Genomic DNA, 24,411 nt, shown 5'->3' on the forward strand with positions numbered 1-24,411 from the left:
TTACCTGGGGTGCCCAAACTTTTGATCCCCACTGTAGTGTGCTTTGCATTTGCCTATAGACTTTAATGTAACATCTGGCAGCACAAAAAAGCACCCCAAATGGCAATAAAAAATTACTATTACAATGTGACAAAAGATACATAAATAAAAAGCAAAACTTCATAATCAAATACCTCACCGGGAGCTCTGAATGGCCGGCACCAAGTGGCCATTCAAAGCTCCTTGCGGAGCTGTTAAATATACATCGCAGGAGAGAGGAGCATGCTGCCTGCTCCCTTGGTTAATAACTTTTGATCCCATCGGGTCTCAAAAGTGAAACGCAATACAATTGATCCCTCAGCCCCTGTACTACTACTCCCACCATGGAATAGACTCTGTTCAGCAGACTCTACAGTAGTCTCCCCAGCCACCCGCAGACTCCTGCAGTCAGGGGAACTACTACTCCCATCATGGAAGCAAATCTATTCCATGATGGGAGTAGTAGTACCGCAGCACTGAAAGAGTCCCGGGTGGCAGCAGAGTATTCGGAATCATGTGGAATCAGTATGGAAATTTCCGTGATTCCGAAATGATTCCGCACACTCTTCATGATTCCGCATTCTCTGCATGATTCAGCACCAATTCCGCAGGTGTTTAAAATCTCCAGAATTCTGCACCAAAACAATGCGGATGCAGAATTGATGCAGGTAGATGGGATATCCGCAGTGTGAACGCGGTCTTATACAGGCTGTGCCCTCACTACTTTACCTTGTAGCAGAGGTTATTCCTTCAGTGTTCTTAAATGAAAAAATATACTAAAATATTTACAAAAATGTGAGAAGCATTTTCACTTATGTGAGATAATATCTAGGCCCAAATTTGCTATTTTGAACCCAACTTCCTTTTGTCGGATTGTGTGCCAAAATGTGGCGCTGACTCGCCCTCTCCATGTATCTCTATGGGAGAGCCGGAAATACAGTCCTCCTAAATCTTCCTGTGGATAAGGGGATAAGAACTTATGTACCAGGGTTCCCCTATAAATAATGCAATGCTCCCCTCAATAGGAAAAATTTACCCAAGATGGAATTTAATTTTATCTAGTGAAATGTATTTGCTTTCTGAAACTAATATTAAAAGTATGAGTATGAGATTGCGTTTAAGAATTCATAGGTCTTGGGTTAACATGGGAAAATTCCAAAGAAGAAAATTTTATGTGGGTTTGCTTGAACAGTACAGTTTCAACCTTAATTCTCAACAACCCAGAAAGGTACTTTTATGTATAAGTCATCATAACCACGATACAGTCATGAAGGAACCTTGCAGTTTTTATATTTGGCGTCACCTGTACAAAGCCTATGCATTCAGGATCTGCATTTGCTGTAAAGAAAAAACACACACACACACACAAGCGTCACTTCCTATTTTAGTGTAGATATTCTGGTAGCAATCACAGTATTAGTGTACATTTTCCATGCGATTGAAAAAGATAGGAGGAGATGACAAGCAACATAAAAAGATAACTTCTTCTTTCTGAGACATTGATCACACAAGCAGAAGTAGAAGACTGTCTTGTGTCTCTTAGTATGGTGGCAAGATTAAGAAAGTGTGATAAAATCTCAGGTACCGTATGTCTTATGTTGCTTCATTTGTTTCTTGTGTTTTAGCTATAAAATGTATATTAAAAGTGTAATATGTAAAGTAAGTAGCTTGTGGCATTGGATTGTTTTTTGAGTATGTGACATGTAATGTAAAGTGTCTTCCTGGCAAATGCACTTCACATGACACGTGTTCTGTATAGTTGTAATGCTCGCTAGATGTTTAAACAGAACTTACATGTTCATAAAGGAAAAATTCTCTTCTCGGAATATTAAAGATCTATTTAAAACAATCTGTACAGACTATTACCACTGAGTCACAGTTTTTTTTATGAGTTATATATATATATATATATATATATATATATATATATATATATATATATATACTGTATGACACCTTTAGGTTAGACTCTAAACTAACACTTAGGCTTTAAAATGTATACGTTTTACTACTAAAAGTATTTTCTGAAAAATAGATATTTTGAGGTTAGTGGAAAACATCCTCTGTGATCTGCTGTATTGGTTTTGTGGTTTAACTAAACTAAACCTAATTTGAAAAGCATAGCAGGGTGCAACCTAAGCGAAATTCTACAATGTGAAAGTACAACTGTAGTCAAAGTAGAGTTTTTCTGTTACCTATTTAGATTAGTAGTAGCATTTTCTTTATAAGGACCATCTTCGTTAGTACTTGCCAATAAGCTGACATCACTGGGGAAATCTTTATATGTCCACTCGTGAATTTGCATGATAATGTGGTATTAAATGGCATCCATGGCAATGGATGGGTCACAATGTATTTACATGGTAGTGAAACATACTCCAAAACAGGAGGTACTTTTTACACAAAGAAAGTGGCGTACCACTACACTATGGCGTACCACAGCAACCCCTTTTAATTTTAATGGCCAAATGTAGTCGCCTAGTGACTACATCCAGGCCACTTTTCTGCTGGTCACCTAGTCACCTTTCCACTGGTATATGCAAATTTAATGGGATGGTCTGCTGCACTATTGAGTCCATTTATATTAGAATGTATCCAGTGACTGGGTCGCCACACCTGGGCCTTTGAAATTAACGGGGGCCACAGTATAAGTTAACAATCCCTTCCTTGGCAAAATTCCAATGGAGACCAGTGACTCACCCATTTGATATGCACAAGTTCTAATAGTGAATATGCATAGTAGTCATCTTGACCATATTTAGCAATTTCTATATTATCCTTAGTGTCTCTTTAGAGCCTTCTGTTTTTAAACTCCTTTTGTTCCATTTAGAAGCTCACCTGACCAACTTGCAAAACTTCTGATATAGCTATGCAGTTAAAAGAGAAGGCTGGTGCAATAGGCAAAATATAACCTCTAGAGCCTCATGTTACATTTTGTAACATGATAGGAAGTTGTTGCCTAATACTAGCTTTGTCTCTTTGACCTCTTAAGCTTGTTCTTAAAGGGGTACTCCGGTGGAATTTTTTTTTAAATCAACTGGTGCCAGAAAGTTAAACAGATTTGTAAATGACTTCTATTAAAACATTTTTACCCTTCCAGTACTTTTTAGCATCTGTATGCTACAGAGGAAATTCTTTTCTTTTTGAATTTCTTTTTTGTCTTTCTGTGTCAGGAACTGTCCAGAGCTGCATAGGTTTGCTATGGGGATTTTCTCCAGCTCTAGACAGTTCCTGATATGGGCATCAGGTGTCAGCAGAGAGCACTGTGGACAAGACAAAAAAGAAATTAAAAAAGAAAAGAATTTCCTCTGTAGCATACAGCTGCTTGAAAGGACTGGAAGGGTAAATATTTTTTAATAGAAGTAATGTACAAATCTGTTTAACTTTCTGGTTTTCCACCGAAGTACCCTTTTAATGATCTTTTATAACCTTCCAAATATATTTTCAACTAAACTAAAAGAGAAATAAAGATCTAATGGTCATAGATGTTCATACAGTTTCTAATTTATGAGGGTTGTCAATTTTGAGAAACCCCTATTAATTATGTCCTCGTAGAGAAAAGAGATTAAAGTTTTTGTGTAGTTAAAGTGGGGTATGCAGTCATAAACAGGTGCAATGCTAATAAGGATAATTTGTTAAAGCAGTATTCCGGGCAAAAAATTTCATCCCCTATCCAAAGGATAGGAGATAAGATGTCTGATCGTGGGGGGCCCGCCGCTGGGACCCCCTGCGATCTCCCTGCAGCACCCGCATGCGGGAGCTGCGTCTCCAGTTTCGGAAACCTCTGGGTTTCCGGGACTGGGGACGTGACGTCACGCCACGCCCCCTCCATTCATGTCTATGGGAGGGGAAGTGACGGCAATCGAATAGAATGCGGGTGCTGCAGTGAGATTGCGGGGGGTCCCAGCGGCGCCCCCCCCCCGCGATCAGACAACTTTGGATAGGGGATAAAAAAAAATTGCCCGGAATACCTCTTTAAGTAAAGTCAATGGGACATAAATGTATCCATTCTAAAAATATTTGTAGAATGTACAAAGCAACACCCACCAGGATGTAGAAGATAAAATCTTCAATGCTTTATTGGTAAATATTATTGAAAAATTATCATAATCAATGGATGGCAGGACAGAGGTGGAACAGAGAGGATAGCATCACAGGATCCCCGGGATACTGGAAAAGTGTCCAACTGCTGGGATCCCCTTTCCCCCACGATCTTGAAACCAGGACTCCCACAGCATTTGGTTATCCCTTAGAGTCTTAGACAATGAATGGAGAAGCAGTGTGCATAACTGACTGGTGCTCCATTCAGACAAGAGCTTTGGAAGTTTTACTCTTGAGTTTGTGAGAGATCCCAGTGGCCAGACTACCCATGATCATACACTTGTCCTGTAGATAGCGGGGTATAAGTGTTCATGGTGGCTAAACCCCTGTAAAAACTATGCAGATACCATTTAGTATAGTGCTAACTTTAAACTTAACTTATAAATGAATATGTTTTTGTTTGTACCTAGGTTTCCTATATGGAATTTTCCTGTTACTTAAACTATCTGCTAATTGCAGTGGTGATGTCCTTAATCAGACCAAAATAATGTTAACCGAAATGCAAGAGGAAGCAAAAGAACTGTTCATTGAATCTGTAAGTACCATTATATTCAATGTTTGTTTGTAAATATGGATGACTACCTACTAAGTAGGTGGGTGGATCTTACAGTTAAGTTTTTCAGCATGATAATTCTCCTTTAATACAATACAGAATTTCTTGCACCATGTTCGGGAAAGAGGTTTTTGAGTGCTCCTTAACCCCTTAAGGACAAAGCCCATTTTGACCTTAAATGGGTACTCCGCCCCTAGACATCTTATCCCCTATCCAAAGGATAGGGGATAACATGTTTGATCGCGATGTCTGATCGACAGGGACCTTAATACAAGTCTATGGAAGTGGGCGTGATGACGGCCACACCCCCTCCCATAAACTTACACTGAAGGGGCGGAGCCACAGCATACCATTGATCAGTGTTATCGGTGCTCTGCTGCTCTAGTCTGCTATTGCTGTCCAAAGCCTCAGAGCACCGATCAGACAACAAGGAGACAGGCAAGGGCCCTCCTGCCGTCCACTCAGCTGATCAGGACCCGTGTTTTCACTGCACTAAAGTACCAGGACGCAAGGGCGTACCCATAGACCCTTCATCTTGGAGCGGTTAAAAAAATAAATATATATATATATATATATATATATATATATATAAATAACAATAAATACATTTAAAAAAATGAATCTTAGCAGAAGTAAAGGGAGAAACATAAAATGTTATTAAAGCACACACACATGTATGTATGTGTGTGTGTGTAAATTTCATGTTTTATTAACCTGTTAAGGACCCAGGGCGTAAACTTACGCCCTGAGTCCCGGTCCTGGGATATAACGCGGTAACCCCGCATCATATCGCGGAGGGCCCGGAGTCATAGTGAAGCCGGGACCCGCCGCTAATAGCGCGCGGCACTGATCGCAGTGCCGTGCGCTATTAACCCTTTAGCCGCCCGCTCAAAGCTGAGCCATGCGGCTAAAAACGAAAGTAAAAGTGCCCGGTTAGCTCAGGGAGCTGTTCGGGATTGCCACGGTATAATCGCGGCATCCCAAACAGCTGTAGCACAGGAGGAAAGTCTCTTACCTTCCTTCCTGCAGTTCGATCGCCGATTGAATGCTTCAAGCCTGAGATCCAGGCTTGAGCAGTCAATCACCGAAAACACTGATTGATCCATTCCTATGGGGATGCATCAATCAGTGTTAAAGATAAGTAAATGCAATGTTATAGCCCCTTATGGGAGCTATAATATTGCATAAGAAAGTGTAAAAAAATCATTAACCCTTTCAATGATCTTCCCCTAATAAAAGTTTGAATCACCCGGCATTTCCAAGAATAAAAAAAAACAGTGTAAATAAAAATAAGCATATATGGTATCGCCGCGTGCGTAAATGTCCGAAAAATATACTGCTTTTTAAACCGCACGTTCAATGGCGTACGTGCAGAAAAGTTCCAAAGTCCAAAATAGCACATTTTTGATCACTTTTTATACCACAAAAAAGTTAATAAAAAGTGATCAAAAAGTCTGATCAGAAGAAGAATGGTACCGCTAAAAACTTCAGATCACGGTGCAAAAAATGAGCCCTCATAGCGCCCTGAACACAGAAAAATAAAAAAGTTATAGGGCTCAGAAAATGACAATTTTAAATGTATAAATTTTGTTAAATGTATTCATGATTTTTTTCTGAAGTGATACAAAATCAAACCTATATAAGTAGGGTATCATTTTAACCGTATAGACCTATAGAATAAAGATAAGGTGTCATTTTTGCCGAAAAATGTACTGCGTAAAAACGGAAGCCCCCAAAACATATAAAATAGTGTTTTTTCATCAATTTTGTCGCACATTGATTTTTTTTCCCGTTTCATCGTAGATTTTTGGGTAAAATTACTAATGTCATTACAAAGTAGAATTAGTGATGCAAAATATAAGCCAGCATATAGAATTTTAGGTGAACATTTTAAAGAGTTATGATTTTTGAAAGTTAAGGAGGAAAAATTTAAAATGAAAAAACAGAAAAAGCCCGGGTCCTTAAAGGGTGAAGGGCTCAGTTATTATTGTAAAAATAATAAAAGGGACCTCTGTCATCATAATATTCATAACATTTCACTATACCTTATATGCCCATATTACATAGACTATCAATCCAATAGGCAACCGTACATATCCTTGGTCCAAAACTTTTAATCGCTCCCAATAGGTATATATATATATATATATATATATATATATATATAAATATATATATATAGTGGATAATAGTCTTTTAGGCAATAAGATTAATATATATGCATGTCTTCACCTATTTATTCCTCGTGATGTAGTTGCTTTAGCTTTTACCACAGCTATGTAGTATTCATGAAGTGGATGGGTCTCATACCAGAAACAAGATATTTCATGAACACAGCTTGCTACAATAAGCATTATACCAACATCCTGTTCACTGTTTAGTCACTCATGTGACTGTCATATGTGTTTCCTGTCTATATGACAATCATCAGGTGTCTCACCAACAAGTAGACATAGGAATAATTGACTGCATGGCTCTGATGCTGGCAGCACAGCAGTAGCGCCTGGTGGGACTATATATATGGAAAGCCATGCCCTCTCTTCACACCCCCAGCCACATCACATTAAGGGGGTACTCCTTCTCCGAAGGATAGGGGATAAAATGTCTAATCACGGGGGATTGGCCACTGGGACCCACATGATCTCTGGGCCAGCACCCTGGCATTCTGAACATTTATATTCACAACATTGGCTTGGGGCTTCTGTGTTCGTGATGCCACGCCCCCTCCATTCATGTCTATGGGAGGGAGTGTGACCACTGTGAAGCTAAAGTACACAGCCATGACACCCCCTCCAAAAGACATGAATGGAGGGTGCCTGGCATGGCGTCACGAACACGGAAGCCCAAAGCCAGCATTGTAAACATAAATGTTCAGAACGCTGAGGTGCCAGCCCTGAGATTGCTGGGGGTCCGAGCAGCCAGACCCTGTGTGGAGACATCTTATCCTCTATCCTTTTTTTTTTAGAGGGGATGAGATGTCTTTTAAGCGCCTTCTGTCTCTAACATGAGGACCTTCTTTTACTTTTGTTATGTTGCGGCCATGTACTAAAATCAACAAAAAAGATTTTTCCCCCCATCATTCTACCCTTAGTACCGTATAATGAAAAGTTAAGACATTTTAGCAAATTTATATAAAAGGTGACACAGCTGGTATGTCAGCTCACAGATGACAATGCATATCAGAGCAAAAACCAAGCCATGAGAGTAAAGGACAGTCTGTAAAGCTCAGAGAAAGGACTGTGTGGAGACATAGATATGAAGAAGGATACAAAAACATTTCTGCTGTACTGAAAGTATCCAAATGTACAGTGACCTCCGTAATTCTTACATGGAAGAAGTTTGAAACTACCAGGAACTTCTCCTAGGATTGGCTTCCCCATCAAACTAGAAAAGGGGGAAAAGGGCCTTGCTAAGAGAGGTGACCAGCAGCTGGTCACAGGGCGATTTGTCAGGGTTGAGGAAAAGCTAAATGGAGCAATGTAAATAGAATTACAGAGAGGGACGGATAGCTGTTGCCTCATAGATAGTGTTGCCTCATACATTTCAACAAGCTGCATCAACTTCATAAACCTTAGCAGAGGAGGTAGGAATAATTTTTCAGCGCAATTCAGTGTCTTTGTTCCACAAAAAAATCATCTGCTGGTTGTACTAGTCTGTAGATGGTATAATAACCAGCAGTCCATTCCTAATAGTCTGTGACAGAGTGCTATTTTGTGTTTAGTACACAGCTTTTTTGGGCTGCAGCACTGTTGTGTACTACTGGTGTTTTACAAAAATGTATATTTTTTAAGGGTACTGTAGCACATTTTTCTGCCCTCATCAGTGCATACAGCATACGTCCATCTAAGTAGTGTACTATTTTGTACCTGTTAATCTGTCAAGGGCCTACATACTGTGAAAGGACAGCCAAAAGTAATCACCGGCTGGTGTTTTAAAAAAAAAAAAATTACAGAGTTTTTAGGCTCCTTGTAGCACTTTTTTCTTCCCTCATCTAAGTGGTGTAATATTTTGTACCTATTAATCTGTCAAGGACCTACATACTGTGAAAGGACAGACAAAAGTAATCTCCTGCTGGTGTTTTACAAAAATACTGAGTTTTTAGGTGTATTGTAGCGCATTTCCCTGCCCTCATAAGTGCATACCACATACCTACATCTAAGTAGTGTACTATTTTGTACTTGTTAATCTGTCAAGGGCCTAGATACTGTGCCAGGACGTGCACAGAGGAGTGGCAGAGGTCTAAATTCATCAGGCACAGGCAGAGGTCGCAGCAGAGTAGGGGTGTGTGGCAGCCGGAGTCGCAGCAAGAGGTCTGAGCTCCCGGTGTCAGCTAGCAGTCCTGTCACGACCAGCAACCCAGCAGCCATGATTGATCGGTTCACTCGGTCATCCACATCATCCCAAGTGAGGTTCACTCGGTCATCCACTTTATGATTTTTTTTTAAATGAACTGGTGCCAGAAAGTTAAACAGATTTGTAAATTACTTCTATTAAAAAATCTTAATCCTTTCAGTACTTTTTAGCAGCTGTTTGCTATAGAGGAAAATCTTTATTTTTTTAATTTCTTTTTTGTGTTTTCCACAGTGCTTTCTGCTGGCACCTGATGCCCATATCAGGAACTGTCCAGAGCAGGAGAAAAACCCCATTGCAAACCTATGCTGCTCTGGACAGTTCCTGACACGGACAGAGGTGTCAGCAGAGAGCACTGTGGATAAGACAAAAAAGAAATTCAAAAAGTAAAGAATTTCCTCTGTAGCATACAGCTGCTAAAAAGTACCAAAAGGAATAAGATTTTTAATAGAAGTAATTTACAAATCTGTTTAACTTTCTGGTACCAGTTCATTAAAAAAAAAAAAAAAAAAAAAGTTTTTCACCGGAGTACCCCTTTAAGTTGTATCATGTTTTCCTGTTCCTACGATGAGCTAATGTCACTGGAACTCACAATACTCATTTTGTCATCTAATGAAGGATCCTTTTCTTCAGAGAATGTATGTATCATTTTATTATTTTGAATGTCAGGTGGTATTCTGACAATTTCTGATTATAAAGGAATTTTGGAATCTGGGACACAGGTAAACATAAGTATTTTTAAGCATACTGTAGCACATTTTTCTGCATACCACATACCTACATCTAAGTAGTGTACTATTTTGTACCTGTTAATCTGTCAAGGGTCTAAATACTGTGAAAGGACAGCCAAATGTACACACCTGCTGCTGTTCCAGACAAATACTGTTTTAAGCGAAGTGAAGCGTATTGTACTCCCCTCACATACGCAATAAGTATGTCAGGCAGAGTAGTGAAATTTCAATGACAAAATCCATAATTTCAATTTCAAAATTTTAAATTTAAAAATCATGAATTTCAAAGGTCTCGTCATGCTGCTGCCAACTCCAGGCTGTGCCATCCAGCCACTATATGGTCTCATGCTTTGGCAACCTCCAGGCTGTACCATTCAGACACTATATGGGCTCCATATGCTTTCCCCACCTCCAGGCTGTGTCATTCAGCCAATATATTGTTTTCTGATGCTGCTGGGACTGTCTTGGATATTACCTACAATTTTTTATGGTAGCACTAGCAAACAATATAGATTTCAATATTGATCTTTTAATGTTAGGGGTTGTGAAGCCCTCTTATGTACGCATCCTGCTGCCTGATCAAGGCTGTGTGTTTCAGGAACTACTTGGCTTACTGATGCTGCTGGGCCTGCGCCTACATTTTTTTGATGTTAGCACTAGCTAACATACACCTTCTATACAGATTTCAATATTAACCTTTTAATTTTAGGGATCAGGCTGTGTGTTTCAACAACTATATGGTTTAGTGATGCTGCTGGGCCTGTGCCTAAAATTTTTAACATACATCTTCTATACAGATTTTAACATTAACATTTTAATGTTAGGGGTTGTAATGCCCTCTTGTAAACTCATGCTGATGCCTGTTCAGGCTGTGTGTTTCAGGAACTACTGTGCTTAGTGATGCTGCTGGGCTTGGGCCTCAAATTCTTTGATGATAGCAAGAGGTAACATACCTCTTCAATAGAGATTTCAACATTGATCTTTCAATCTTAGGGGGTATGAAACCCTCTTGAGTACTGCTGCTGCCTGCTCCTGACTGTGTTTCAGGAACTACTTGGCTTACGTATGCTGCTGGGCTTGCTCCTTAAATTTTTGGTTGTTAGCACTAGCTTATATATATGCTTAATTGAGATTTCAACATTGATCTTTCACTGTAAGGGGTTATGAAACCCTCTTGTGTACTGCTGATGCCTGCTCCTGACTGTGTGTTTCAGGAACTACTTGGCTTACTGATGCTGTTGGGCTTGGACCTTAAATTTTTGGATGTTATCACTAGCTTACATACATGTTTAATTGAGATTTCAACATGGATCTTTCAATGTAAGGGATTATGAAACCCACTTGTGTACTGCTGCTGACTGCTCCTGTCTGTGTCATTCAGCAACTACATGGTTTAGTGATGCTGCTGGGCTTGGGCCTTACATTTTTGGATGGTAGCACTAGCTAAAATGCATCTTCAATAGAGATTTCAACATTCACCTTTTAATGTTAGGGGTAGTGAACCCCTCTTGTGTACTCATGCTGCTGCCTGCTCCTGTCTGTGTCATTAAACAACTACATGGTTTAGTGATGCTGCTGGGCCTAGGACATTTCCTATATATGTTTATGGTAGCGCTAGGTACCATACATCTTCAATGGGAATTTCAAAATTCATCTTTTATTCTTAGAAATTGTGAGGCCCTATTGTCTCCTCATCTGCCGCCAACTCCAGGCTGTGCCATTCAGACACTATATGGTCTCCTAATGCTTCAGCCAACTCCAGGCTGTGCCATTCAGCCACTATATGGTCTCCTCCTACTGATGCCACCTCCAGGCTCTGTCATTGTGCTGCCATGTGACATGTGACTCCTTGTTAGATTTGGTCCTTTGTACCCACACGCCGGGGCCCGGGACACTAAAACTTCCAAATTCTCAATTTAAATTTCAAAATCTTAGATTTCTTTTTAAAATTCTTATATTTATATGGTCTCCTCATGCTTCAGCCAACTCCAGGCTGTGCCATTCAGCCACTATATGGTCTCCTCCTACTGATGCCACCTCCAGGCTCTGTCATTGTGCTGCCATGTGACTCCTTGTTAGATTTGGTCCTTTTGTACCCACACGCCAGGGCCCAGGACACTAAAACTTCCAAATTCTCAATTTAAATTTCAAAATCTTAGATTTCTTTTTAAAATTCTTATATTTATATGGTCTCCTCATGCTTCAGCCAACTCCAGGCTGTGCCATTCAGCCACTATATGGTCTCCTCCTACTGATGCCACCTCCAGGCTCTGTCATTGTGCTGCCATATAACATGTGACTCCTTGTTAGATTTGGTCTTTTGTACCCACACGCCGGGGCCCAGGATACTAAAACTTCCAAATCCTCAATTTCAATTTAAAAATCTTAGATTTCTATTTAAAATTCTTATATTTCAATGGTCTCCTTCTTTTGCCAACTCCAGGCTGTGTCATTCAGGCAATATATGGTTTACTGATGCTGCTGGGCTTGGGTCTGGGAATAAAAACTTTTGTTATGGTAGCACTAGCTACCCAAAATCTTCAGTTTAAATTTAAAACTTCACTTTTTTTTCTTAGGGATTGTGAAGCCCTAGGTTCTCCTCATGCTTCAGCGATCTCTAGGCTGTGTCATTCAGGCAATATATGGTTTACTGATGCTGTTGGGCCTGGGTCTGGGAATAAACATTTTGTTATGGTAGCACTAGCTACCCAAAATCTTCGGTTTAAATTTCAGAATTCATCTTGTAATCTTAGGGATTGTGAAGGCCTAGTGTCTACTCATGCTGCTGCCAACTCCTGGCTGTGCCATTCAGACACTATATGGTCTCCTCATGCTTCAGCAAACTCCAGGCTGTGTCATTCAGGAAATATATGGTTTACTGATGCTGCTGGGCCTGAGTCTGGGAATAAAAATGTTGTTATGGTAGCACTAGCTACCTAAAATCTTCGGTTTAAATTTCAGAATTCCTTCTATAATTTTAGGGATTTTGAAGGCATTGTGTCTACTCATGCTGCTGCCAACTCCTGGCTGTGCCACTATATGGTCTCCTCATGCTGCCAACACCTCCACGTTGTGTCATTCGGCCACTATATTTTCTCCTCATGCTTCAGCCTCATCCAAGCTGTGTCATTCAGCCACTATATGGTCTCCTCATGCTGCCAACACCTCCACGCTGTGTCATTCAGCCACTATATGGTCTCCTCATGCTGCCAACACCTCCACATTGTGTCATTCAGCCACTATATGTTCTCCACATGCTTCAGCTTCATCCAAACTGTGTCATTCAGCCACTATATGGTCTCCTCATACTGCCAACACCTCCATGCTGTGTCATTCAGCCACTATATGGTCTCCTCATGCTGCCAACACCTCCGCACTGTGTCATTCAGCCACTATATGGTCTCCTCATGCTGCCAACACCTCCGCGCTGTGTCATTCAGCCACTATATGGTCTCCTCATGCTGCCAACACCTCCACGCTGTGTCATTCAGACACTATATGGTCTCCACATGCTGCCAACACCTCCATGCTGTGTCATTGAGCCACTATATGTTCTCCTCATGCTTCAGCCTCATCCAAGCTGTGTCATTCAGCCACTATATGGTCTCCTCATGCTGCCAACACCTCCACACTGTGTCATTCAGCCACTATATGGTCTCCTCATGCTGCCAACACCTCCACACTGTGTCATTCAGCCACTATATGGTCTCCTCATGCTGCCAACACCTCCACGCTGTGTCATTCAGCCACTATATGGTCTCCCCATGCTGCCAACACCTCCATGCTGTGTCATTCAGCCACTATGTGGTCTCCTCATGCTGCCAACACCTCCACGATGTGTCATTCAGACACTATATGGTCTCCGCATGCTGCCAACACCTCCATGCTGTGTCATTGAGCCACTATATGGTCTCCTTATGCTGCCTCCACCGCATGCTGTGTCATTCAGCCACTGTATGGTCTCCTCATGTTGCCAACACCTCCACGCTGTGTCATTCAGACACTGTATGGTCTCTGCATGCTGCCACCACCTCCATGCTGTGTCATTGAGCCACTATATGGTCTCCTTATGCTGCCTCCACCGCCTCGCTGTGTCATTCAGCCACTGTATGGTCTCCTCATGCTGCCAACACCTTCACACTGTGTCATTCAGCCGCTATATGGTCTCCTCATGCTGCCAACACCTCCACGCTGTGTCAGTCAGCCACTATATGGTCTCCTCATGCTTCAGCCTCATTCAAGCTGTGTCATTCAGCCACTATATGGTCTCCTCATGCTGCCAACACCTCCATGCTGTGTCATTGAGCCACTATGTGGTCTCCTCATGCTGCCAGCACCTCCACGCTGTGTCATTCAGACACTATATGGTCTCCACATGCTGCCAACACCTCCATGCTGTGTCATTGAGCCACTATATGTTTTCCTCATGCTTCAGCCTCATCCAAGCTGTGTCATTCAGCCACTATATGGTCTCCTCATGCTGCCAAGACCTCCACGCTGTGTCATTCAGACACTATATGGTCTCCACATGCTGCCAACACCTCCATGCTGTGTCATTGAGCCACTATATGTTTTCCTCATGCTTCAGCCTCATCCAAGCTGTGTCATTCAGCCACTATATGGTCTCCTCATGCTGCCAACACCTCCACGCTGTGTCATTCAGCCACTATATGGTCTCCTCATGCTGCCCACACCTCTGCATTGTGTCATTCAGCCACTATATGGTCTCCTCATGCTTCAGCCTCATCCAAGCTGTGTCATTGAGCCACTATATGGTCTCCTCATGCTGCCAACACCTCCATGCTGTGTCATTCAGCCACTATGTGGTCTCCTCATGCTGCCAACACCTCCACGTTGTGTCATTGAGCCACTATATGGTCTCCTCATGCTGCCTCCACCGCCACGCTGTGTCATTCAGCCACTGTATGGTCCCCTCATGCTGTCAACACCTCCACACTGTGTCATTCAGCCACTATATGGTCTCCTCATGCTGCTAACACCTCCACACTGTGTCATTCAGCCACTATATGGACCCCTCATGCTTCAGCCACATCCAAGCTGCGTCATTCAGCCACTATATGGTCTCCTCATGCTGCCAACACCTCCACGCTGTGTTATTCAGCCACTATATGGTCTCCTCCTGCTGCCAACACCTCCACGCTGTGTTATTCAGCCACTATATGGTCTCCTCCTGCTGCCAACACCTCCACACTGTGTCATTCACCCACTATATGGTCTCCTCATGCTGCCAACACCTCCACGCTGTGTCATTCAGCCACTATATGGTCTCCTCATGCTTCAGCCTCATCCAAGCTGTGTCTTTCCACCACTATATGGTCTTCTTCTGCTGCCAACACCTCCACACTGTGTCATTCAGCCACTATATGGTCTCCTCATGCTGCCAACACCTCCACACTGTGTCATTCAGCCACTACATGGTCTCCTCATGCTGCCAACACCTCCACGCTGTGTCATTCAGCCACTATATGTTCTTCTCATGCTTAGGCTTCATCCAAGCTGTGTCATTCAGCCACTGTATGGTCTCCTCATGCTTCAGCCTCATCCAAGCTGTGCCATTCAGCCACTATATGGTCTCGCTGTGTCATTCAGCCACTATATGGTCTCCTCATGCGGCCAACACCTCCACGCTGTGTCTTTCCACCACTATATGGTCTCCTTCTGCTGCCAACATCTCCACACTGTGTCATTCAGCCACTATATGGTCTCCTCATGCTGCCAACACATCCACGCTGTGTCATTCAGCCACTATATGGTCTCCTCATGCTGCCAACACCTCCACGCTGTGTCATTCAGCCACTGTATGGTCTCCTCATGCTTCAGCCTCATCCAAGCTGTGCCATTCAGCCACTATATGGTCTCGCTGTGTCATTCAGCCACTATATGGTCTCCTTCTGCTGCCAACACCTCCACACTGTGTCATTCAGCCACTATATGGTCTCCTCATGCTGCCAACACCTCCACGCTGTGTCATTCAGCCACTATATGTTCTTCTCATGCTTCAGCTTCATCCAAGCTGTGTCATTCAGCCACTGTATGGTCTCCTCATGCTTCAGCCTCATCCAAGCTGTGCCATTCAGCCACTATATGGTCTCGCTGTGTCATTCAGCCACTATATGGTCTCCTATTACTGATGCCACCTCCAGGCTCTGTCATTGTGCCGCTCTGCGACAGTGATTCTAAAAGCAATACCGGTAATCTGCATGTCATTCTGAATAACAGTGTTATTTCACTACCCAAGCATACTCCATATGCGTGTTAGAACACAGCAAAGTGGTCTACACCCCTATTGAGGCTCTCTGTAGGCCAGAAATAGCCATTTTTAATAAAGATGCGCTGCAAATAACTTCTGATTGAAACAAATTTTTTCGGAAAATTCGGCGAATCGTCCAAATCGAATTTTTCAAAAGTTTGCTCATCTCTATCGATTACCTCAGAAAGGGCGTCTTAGGGACAACTCTGAATGACCCAGCCAGAGCCCTGACATGAACCCAATGAAACATCTCTGGAGAAACCTGAAAATAGCTTCCTTTCCATGCCATCTGACAGAGATTAAAGGGGTACTCCGGTGAAAATTTTTTTTCTTTTAAATCAACTGGTGGCAGAAAGTTAAACATATTTGTAAATTACTTCTATTAAAAAAGTTTTAATCCTTCCTGTACTTATTAGCTGCTGAATACTACAGAGGAAATTCTTTTCTTTTTGGAATGCTCTCTGATGACATCACGAGCACAGTTCTCTCTGCTGACTTTATTATAATAATAATAATGCTTTATTTTTGTTGTCCTTAGTGGGATTTGAACCCAAGTCCCCAGCACCGCTAACCACTGAGCCACCATGCTGCCCTTAGCATGCATCTGCTATGCATGGTTGCTAAAATGGACAGAGATGTCAGCAGAGAGCATTGTGCTCGTGATGTCATCAGTGTTCCAAAAAGAAAGGAATTTCCTCTGTAGCATTCAGCAGCTAATAAGTACTGGAAGGATTAAGATTTTTTAATAGAAGTAATTTACAAATATGTTTAACTTTCTGCCACCAGATGATTTAAAAGAAAAAAGGTTTTCACTGGAGTACCCCTTTAAGAGGATCTGCAGAGAAGAATGGCTGAAAACCCCCAAATCCAAGCGTGTAAACCTTGTGGCATCAAACCCAAGAAGCCTGGAGGATGTAATTGCTGTCAAAAGAGTCTGAACACTTATTTCAATGCAAGAATTAAGTTTTTCCTTTTCAATGCATTATTATTTAAAGATTTCTAATTGGCAAAGTTTTTACTTTGTCATTGTGGTATTGAGGGCAGAATAATGGGGAAAACATGTTTCCTTTTTTATTTTAGCGCAACGCACATGTAACAAAATGGAAGAAAAAGAGTCTTTTTTATAGGCACTGTATACAGTCAGGGCCATAAATGTTGGCACCCCTGACATTTTTCAAGAAAATGAAGTTTTTTTCACAGAAAAGGATTGCAGTAACACATGTTTTGCTATACACACGTTTATTCCCTTTGTGTGTATTGGAACTAAACCAAAAAAGGGAGGAAAAAATGCAAATTGGACATAATGTCACATTAAACTCCAAAAATGGGCTGGACAAAATTATTGCCACCCTTACAACAGGTAACAGGTGTGGGCAATATAAATATCACACCTGAAAGCAGATAAAAAGGAGAGAAGTCCACTTGGTCTTTGCAATGTATGTCTGTCTGTGCCACACTAAGCATGGACAACAGAAAGAGGAGAAGAGAACTGTCTGAGGACTTGAGAACCAAACTTGTGGAAAAATATCAACAATCTCAAGGTTACAAGTCCATCTCCAGAGATCTAGATTTGCCTTTGTCCACAGTGCACAACATTATCAAGAAGTTTTCAACCCATGGCGCTGTGGCTAATCTCCCTGGGCATAAACGGAAGAGAAAAATTGATGAAAGGTGTCAATGCAGGATAGTCAGGATGGTGGATAATCAGCCCCAAACAAGTTCCAAGGATATTCAAGCTGTCCTGCAGTGTCAGCGCCAACTATCCGTCGAGGAGGCCCAGGAGAACCCCACTGCTGACACAGAGACATAAAAAAGCAAGACTACATTTTGCCAAAAATGAACTTGAATAAACCAAAATCCTTCTGGGAAAACATCTTGTGGACAGATTACACCAAGATAGAGCTTTTTGGTAAAGCACATCATTCTACTGTTCACCGAAAACGGAATGAGGCCTACAAAGAAAAGAACACAGTGCCTACAGTGAAATATGGTGGAGGTTCAATGATGTTTTGGGGTTGTTTTGCTGCCTCTGGCACTGGGTGCCTTGAATGTGTGCAAGGCATCATGAAATCTGAGGATTACCAACGGATTTTGAGTCGCACTGTACAGCCCAGTGTCAGAAAGCTGGGTTTGCATCTGAGATCTTGGGTCTTCCAGCAGGACAATGAACCCAAACATACATCAAAAAGCACCCAGAAATGGATGGCAACAAAGTGCTGGAGAGTTATGAAGTGGCAAGCAATGAGTCCAGATCTAAATCCCATTGAACACCTGTGGAGAGATCTTAAAATTGCTATTGGGAAAAGGCGCCCTTCCAATAAGAGAGACCTGGAGCAGTTTACAAAGCAAGAGTGGTCCAACATTCTGGCTGAGAGGTGTAAGAAGCTTATTGATGGTTATAGGAAGCGACTGATTTCAGTAATTTTTTCCAAAGGGTGTTCAACCAAATATTAAATTAAGGGTGCCAATAATTTTGTCCAGCCCATTTTTGGAGTTTGGTGTGACATTATGTCCAAATTTCTTTTTTTTTCCTCCCTTTTTTGTTTAGTTCCAATACACACAAAGGAATAAACACGTGTATAGCAAAACATGTGTTACTGCAATCCTTTTCTGTGAGAAATACTTAATTTTCTTGAAAAACTTCAGGGGTGCCAACATTTACGGCCATGACTGTATGTGTGGTCGCCCAGTTCAACATTTCCAGCTGCCACCCATTAGAATTGTTGGGTGGCTGAGTTGCTGGATAAATAAGGTGTATATTTAGTTTTGGATACTATTGCAAAAGTGTTTATCTGCATTGTGACTGTATTTTCTTGTGCCACAAGTCTAATGCATACACTGTGCAGAGGGTTTAATTTTTGCTACATTGTCTTGCATTTCATATACAGCTGAATTGGTGATTTGGTCATACTTTGACACTTAATCAATTGATGCAGGAGCCAGTCCCATGTCTAACCCTTATATTCTTTGGGAAAAAGGTGGGCCTAAACCATGTCTCCAGTCACTACCACATGTATCCAGAAGTCTCTTGTCTAGAAGTCTAGTTCTAGTCTAGCCTGCAAAAATTCATTTGCTCCATTGCTTAAACCTCCAGAAGGAGAGAATTATCCAGAAAGGGTAGTGCTAAACTAGTACCTTTCTGAATTTTGCCGATCTATTTCAGACAACTCGTCAGATCAGTGCCAGCCTGCCTGCCAAGTCAGGGAGGGCTTTCCTGGATGCAGATTTATGAGTGTCATTTCACAGATTGCCACCAAAAGAGTGAGTAAAATAGAGTCCTTTATTCATCTTACACTACAGTTCACTACCTGAAGATCCTTGACCAGTAGTTTTAGTAATTTGGAACTATAGAGCTAGAGCCTAGAAAACCTTAACATCCTGCACACAGTCACAGAAGTATTTTTACCTTCATGTGCTGAAGTATTTCAAGTTTACCACAATTCCGATTAAAGGGACGGTGACCAAATCTAAATATAACTTTAATTGAAAAAGCTACATTTGTGGTGTTTGCAGAGTACCATTGGGTTAACAGCACTCAGCTAAGATACATATACTGTACATCAGGGACTATGACCCTCATCATAGCCCACATTAATCTTTTCCTTGGCCACCCCACATCCCTGCTTTTTGAGTGCTAAACTCTTTACTTTTCCTAATGTATATGCACATAGTACAGTGCACATATCCAAAAGTCATCGATTCTCATTAAAGTGGTACTCCGCAGAAAACATGTTATCCCCTATCCAAAGCGGCAGGACCCCCGTGATCTCCGCTGCGGCACCCATATCATTCGGTGCACGGAGCAAACTCTGCTCCATGCCAGATGACTGGCGAACACGGCCCCCATGCCCCCTCCTTTCATGTTTATGGGAGGAGACGTCACGGCTAAGTACTAGCCGTCACGTCTCCCCATTAGACATAAAATGGAAGGGGCGTGGCATGACTTCATGAAAGCGGAAGCTCCAAGTTTCTGTGTTCTGGGTGTCACTCAGGGGTCAAGTCCTGGAAAAAAAAGTGTGGGAACTCACCCAAGATTTCTAATACACCCCCCCAGTTTGCGAAAAAAACAAACAAACGAAAATGTCCAAGCTAAAACTTGATTTCCTTCACGGTTCCAGGATTCTTACAGACCACAGGCATACAGCTGCCTACAGAGTATAAGAGTGACACACTGTAACAAACCTATACTGGGGTGACACACTGTAACAAATCTCCTCCTCATGTAATCACCTTACTACTGGGGTGACATACTGTAACAAACCTCCTCCTCATGTAATCTCCTTGTTACTGGGGTGACACACTGTAACAAACCTCCTCCTCATGTAATCTCCTTACTACTGGGGTGACACACTGTAACAAACCCCCTACTCATGTAATCTCCTTGCTACTGGGGTGACACACTGTAACAAACTTCCTCACTTAATTACCATACTATAGGGGTGACACACTGTAACAAACCTCCTCCTCATGTAATCTCCTTACTACTGGGGTGACACACTGTAAGAAACCCCCTCCTCATGTAATAACCTTACTACTGGGGTGACACACTGTAACAAACCCCCTACTCATGTAATCTCATTACTACTGGGTGACACACTGTAACAAACCTCCTCCTCATATAATCACCTTACTACTGGGGTGACATACTGTAACAAACCCCCTCCTCATGTAATCTCCTTACTACTGGGGTGACACACTGTAACAAACCTCCTTCTCATGTAATCTCATTATCACTGGGTGACGCACTGTAACAAACCTCCTCATGTAATCTCCTTACTACTGTGGTGACACTGTGGTGACACACTGTAACAAACCTCCTCCTCATGTAATCTCATTATTACTGTGTGACACACTGTAACAAACCTCCTCATGTAATCTCCTTACTACTGTGGTGACACACTGTAACAAACCTCCTCCTCATGTAATCTCATTACAAACCTCCTCCACACAGCATCACACAGGTCCTTCAGCCATGATCTCTCCTCTCCTCCACAGCTAAGCTCCGCCCCAACATGTGATGGTGACATCATCAAAGGTCCTACATCTCCAGCCTCTAGCAGTCCAGGCCGGGGGAGGAGATGGAGGGAGGGTAAGAATAATTCAGAGGTCGGTCCTGGAGGACTTGTGTAACAGGGATGGCGTTCCTCCTCTGGAAAAAGCAAAGGAACGCCGTTCCTGTGCATTCCTGCAGGACTCGAGCCCTGGTGTCACTGCTGCATAAGACATCTTATCTGCTATCCTTTGGATAGGGGATAAGATATTTTCAGTGGAGTACCCCTTTTAGGGGATGGGGAAGGGGAGGATAAGGATGAAAAATGGCTTTTTTCAGATTTTTTTTTAAGTTGACGCCCTTTCTGTATGGGAAGGCAAGTCAATCACCCACACTTCATGTCCCACATGCCAGGGATGTGTGGCTTTCTGAGCCATAACCACTCCTACTAAGTGTGATTGACAACCCAGGCTTGGCCCACGTCATCTCTCTGCTCCCTCTGTTTAGAGAGCAGAGCAGTAATGCCAGAGGTTGCTTGGCTGCCAATTATGCCTAGTAGGAGTAGTTACGGCTTAAAGCAGTGGTTTTCACTACAGAAAGCTGTACGCCACTGGGGCTGCTTTAGGATCATTAGAATATGTCACAGGGCAAGTTTAAAAGTCAATTGATTTAAAGAGCAAGGACAGGCAGCAAGACCTGAGCAAATGGTAAGAAGAAGATTTTACCCTCTATAAGGCACTGCCATCTGTTATACAGGGTAAAATCTGATGACCATTTCCCTTTAAGAAGAAAAAACAATATTTTGCATGGATATAAGAATTCAAACCCTTTACTTAGTGCTTAGGTAAATTACCTTTGGCAGTGATTACAGCTCCTTATAATACCACAAGGTTTGCACATTTAAATTTGGGGATTTTCTGCCATTCATCTCTGCAGATCCTCTCAAGCTTTGTCAGGCTGGATGGGGACGGCCAGTGGAAGCCATTGTCAAGTTTCCCCAGAGATCTCAGTTTGTGCCCAAGTCATGGCTCTGGCTGGACCACTCAGGAACTTTAACACAGTTGTTCCTAAGCCACCTTAATGTTGTCTTGTTAAAAGTTGAATCTTTGGACCAGTCTATGATGCTGCCACCACCATGTAGGGATGGTATTGGGCAGGTGATGAGCAGTGTCTGGTTTCCTCCAGACATGACACTTAGAATAGAAGCCATAATATGTATTGTGTTTTACTGAGGAGAAGCTTCTTTCTGGCCACTATGCCATAAAGCGCAGATTGGTGCTGCAGTGATGCGTAAATTTCTGGAAATTTCTCTCATGAACACAGAAACTTTGGAGCTCAGCCAGAGTGGCCATTGGGTTCCTGGCCAATCCTACCTCCATTCTTTACCCCTCATGACTTAGTTTTTGCTTTGATGTTTATATAGCACGAGGGTGCAGGATAACAAAATGTGAAAGTGAAAGGGTCTGAAAACTTTCTAAATGCAATACATATTTCTTTAATCTGTTTTGCTTTCACATTCTAGACTCCCACAATACTCATCCTGCCATCAATAACGCATAAACTGAGATGTTTCTTGTCGAGCCAATCTTCCTTTAGATTAAGTAAGACATATTTGAGAATGAAAGTAAAGAATGCCTAAATTATTTTCTTTTGAAAACTCAGATTTTTTATACAGGCTGAGATTGAGAATAGCATTGCACTACCACTACCAAACAGTTTTCTTCTATTTTGCTGTCAGTTTAGTGCTAACCTCCCTTTGAGTCATTCGATCAGTCATTCATAAGTTTGTCACTGTGAGATGTGAACTTCATTAAAAAACTTCAAGGGAGATTCTTTAAAACTGCCTATAAGAAAAACTGTCTTAGTTGCCCAAAAGAACCAATCATAACTTAGCTTTCATTTCTTAAAGGGTACCTCTCATCAAATAAGCGTTTGATATATTTTAGATTAATGAATGTTGAATAATAGCATGTTAATGAAAAATATGCTTTGACTCATGCTGGAGTCCTAAACACTCAGAGCTGCCAGCCTGCTTTGTTCACAGCCAAACAGGCAGTGAACAAAGCAGGCTGGCAGCTCTGAGTGTTCTCCTTTGTGAACAAAGCAGACTGTGTTTAGGACTCCAGCATGAGTCTGAAATGCTTGCTGCCAGGACTGGTAGGGAGACCCCTAGTGGTCATTTCTTCAAAGTGGAAAATTAAATAGAAAGAAGCACATTTTTTAAGAACATGCAATTGTAAAGTTATTCTGCATACATTAATCTATAATATATCAAACGTTTTTTTGATGAGAGGTACCCTTTAAACTGCGCTGATAAATAAAAGCTCTGATTAGTTGCTACGGGCAGAGAGGTCTTTACCACTTAAAGCTATCAAAGAAGGGAACCTCATGCAAAAAAACAGTGGAGTAGTTGCCTATAGCAACCAAAGTACTTTTTTCATTTTTAAAAATGCCTCTGAAGATGAAAGATGTAATCTGATAGATTGCTATGAGCAACTACTCCACGGTTCCTTTCTTTTTCTCACAAGGTTTGATAAATCTCCCCACAAATTATCTTGTTAGTTTTTACATGATTTACGCTTTCATAAATCTAAGAAGTCAAATTTTATCAACATGGAATATTATCTGTTTTCATCAATATTATCAGTTTTTAACACGGAAACCTGAAATTTAAAATGAATGTTTAGAATAATTATATTAACATTTGTTTTATGGCAAAATATGATATTTTTGATGACATATGATATTTTATGACATGATATAATACAAATACACTTATATTTTAGTTCACAGAGCATGATGTTTCGGAGCTTACCTGTAAAGAACCCTATCCACACACTACACAAAAGAGCTTCAACAAAGTTACCCAAAGAATCAATGAAAGTCTAACTGATTTCATCAAAGCCTTTTCTGTGCTACTGAGCAGACATGAAGAATCTGAGTACAACCATACAAAGAATCTAAAGAAAGCTAAAGAGAAGATTGCTGGACTGCGCAACAATCTGTCAAAGCTTTATAAATATAAGTGGCCAAATAAACTTCATGAACCTTTGAATGCAGTGCTACGGATTAAAGTTTACCCACCTAATAGTGATGACATTTATGATCAAAAGTTAGAATGCTGTCAGCTCATAAATGTTTACGTAAATTTTCTAGACGTTGTTCACAGAATAGTTTTGAAAATTCTACCTAAAAGATCAAAAAAGACATTTTCACGAACTAACTGTATTATAGACTAAGATGCAGTTGAATTCTAGTCAACTACTTATATTTCGTGGGATGATACAAAGATAAACCATCAACCAGCTAAATGAATGTTATCTTCACCGGATATTGCAAAGGTATGATGTTGGCTTGATTCCAATCCACCAGTTTTGTAATAATCTTTTTACCAGCA

At 41.5% G+C, this 24,411-nt stretch overlaps 1 protein-coding gene across 1 annotated transcript; it reads left to right on the forward strand.

The window, feature by feature from the left end:
- The first annotated feature begins 1,541 nt into the window (after positions 1-1,541).
- On the forward strand, positions 1,542-24,411 carry LOC130308704 (uncharacterized). Its single transcript, XM_056552265.1, has 3 exons — positions 1,542-1,599; positions 4,530-4,654; positions 23,801-24,411. The coding sequence occupies exons 1-3, from the start codon at positions 1,563-1,565 to the stop codon at positions 24,251-24,253; spliced, it is 615 nt and encodes a 204-aa protein (XP_056408240.1). The 5' UTR covers positions 1,542-1,562; the 3' UTR covers positions 24,254-24,411.

This window comes from Hyla sarda, chromosome 1 (genome assembly GCF_029499605.1).
Source record: "Hyla sarda isolate aHylSar1 chromosome 1, aHylSar1.hap1, whole genome shotgun sequence".
Lineage (NCBI taxonomy): Eukaryota > Metazoa > Chordata > Amphibia > Anura > Hylidae > Hyla > Hyla sarda.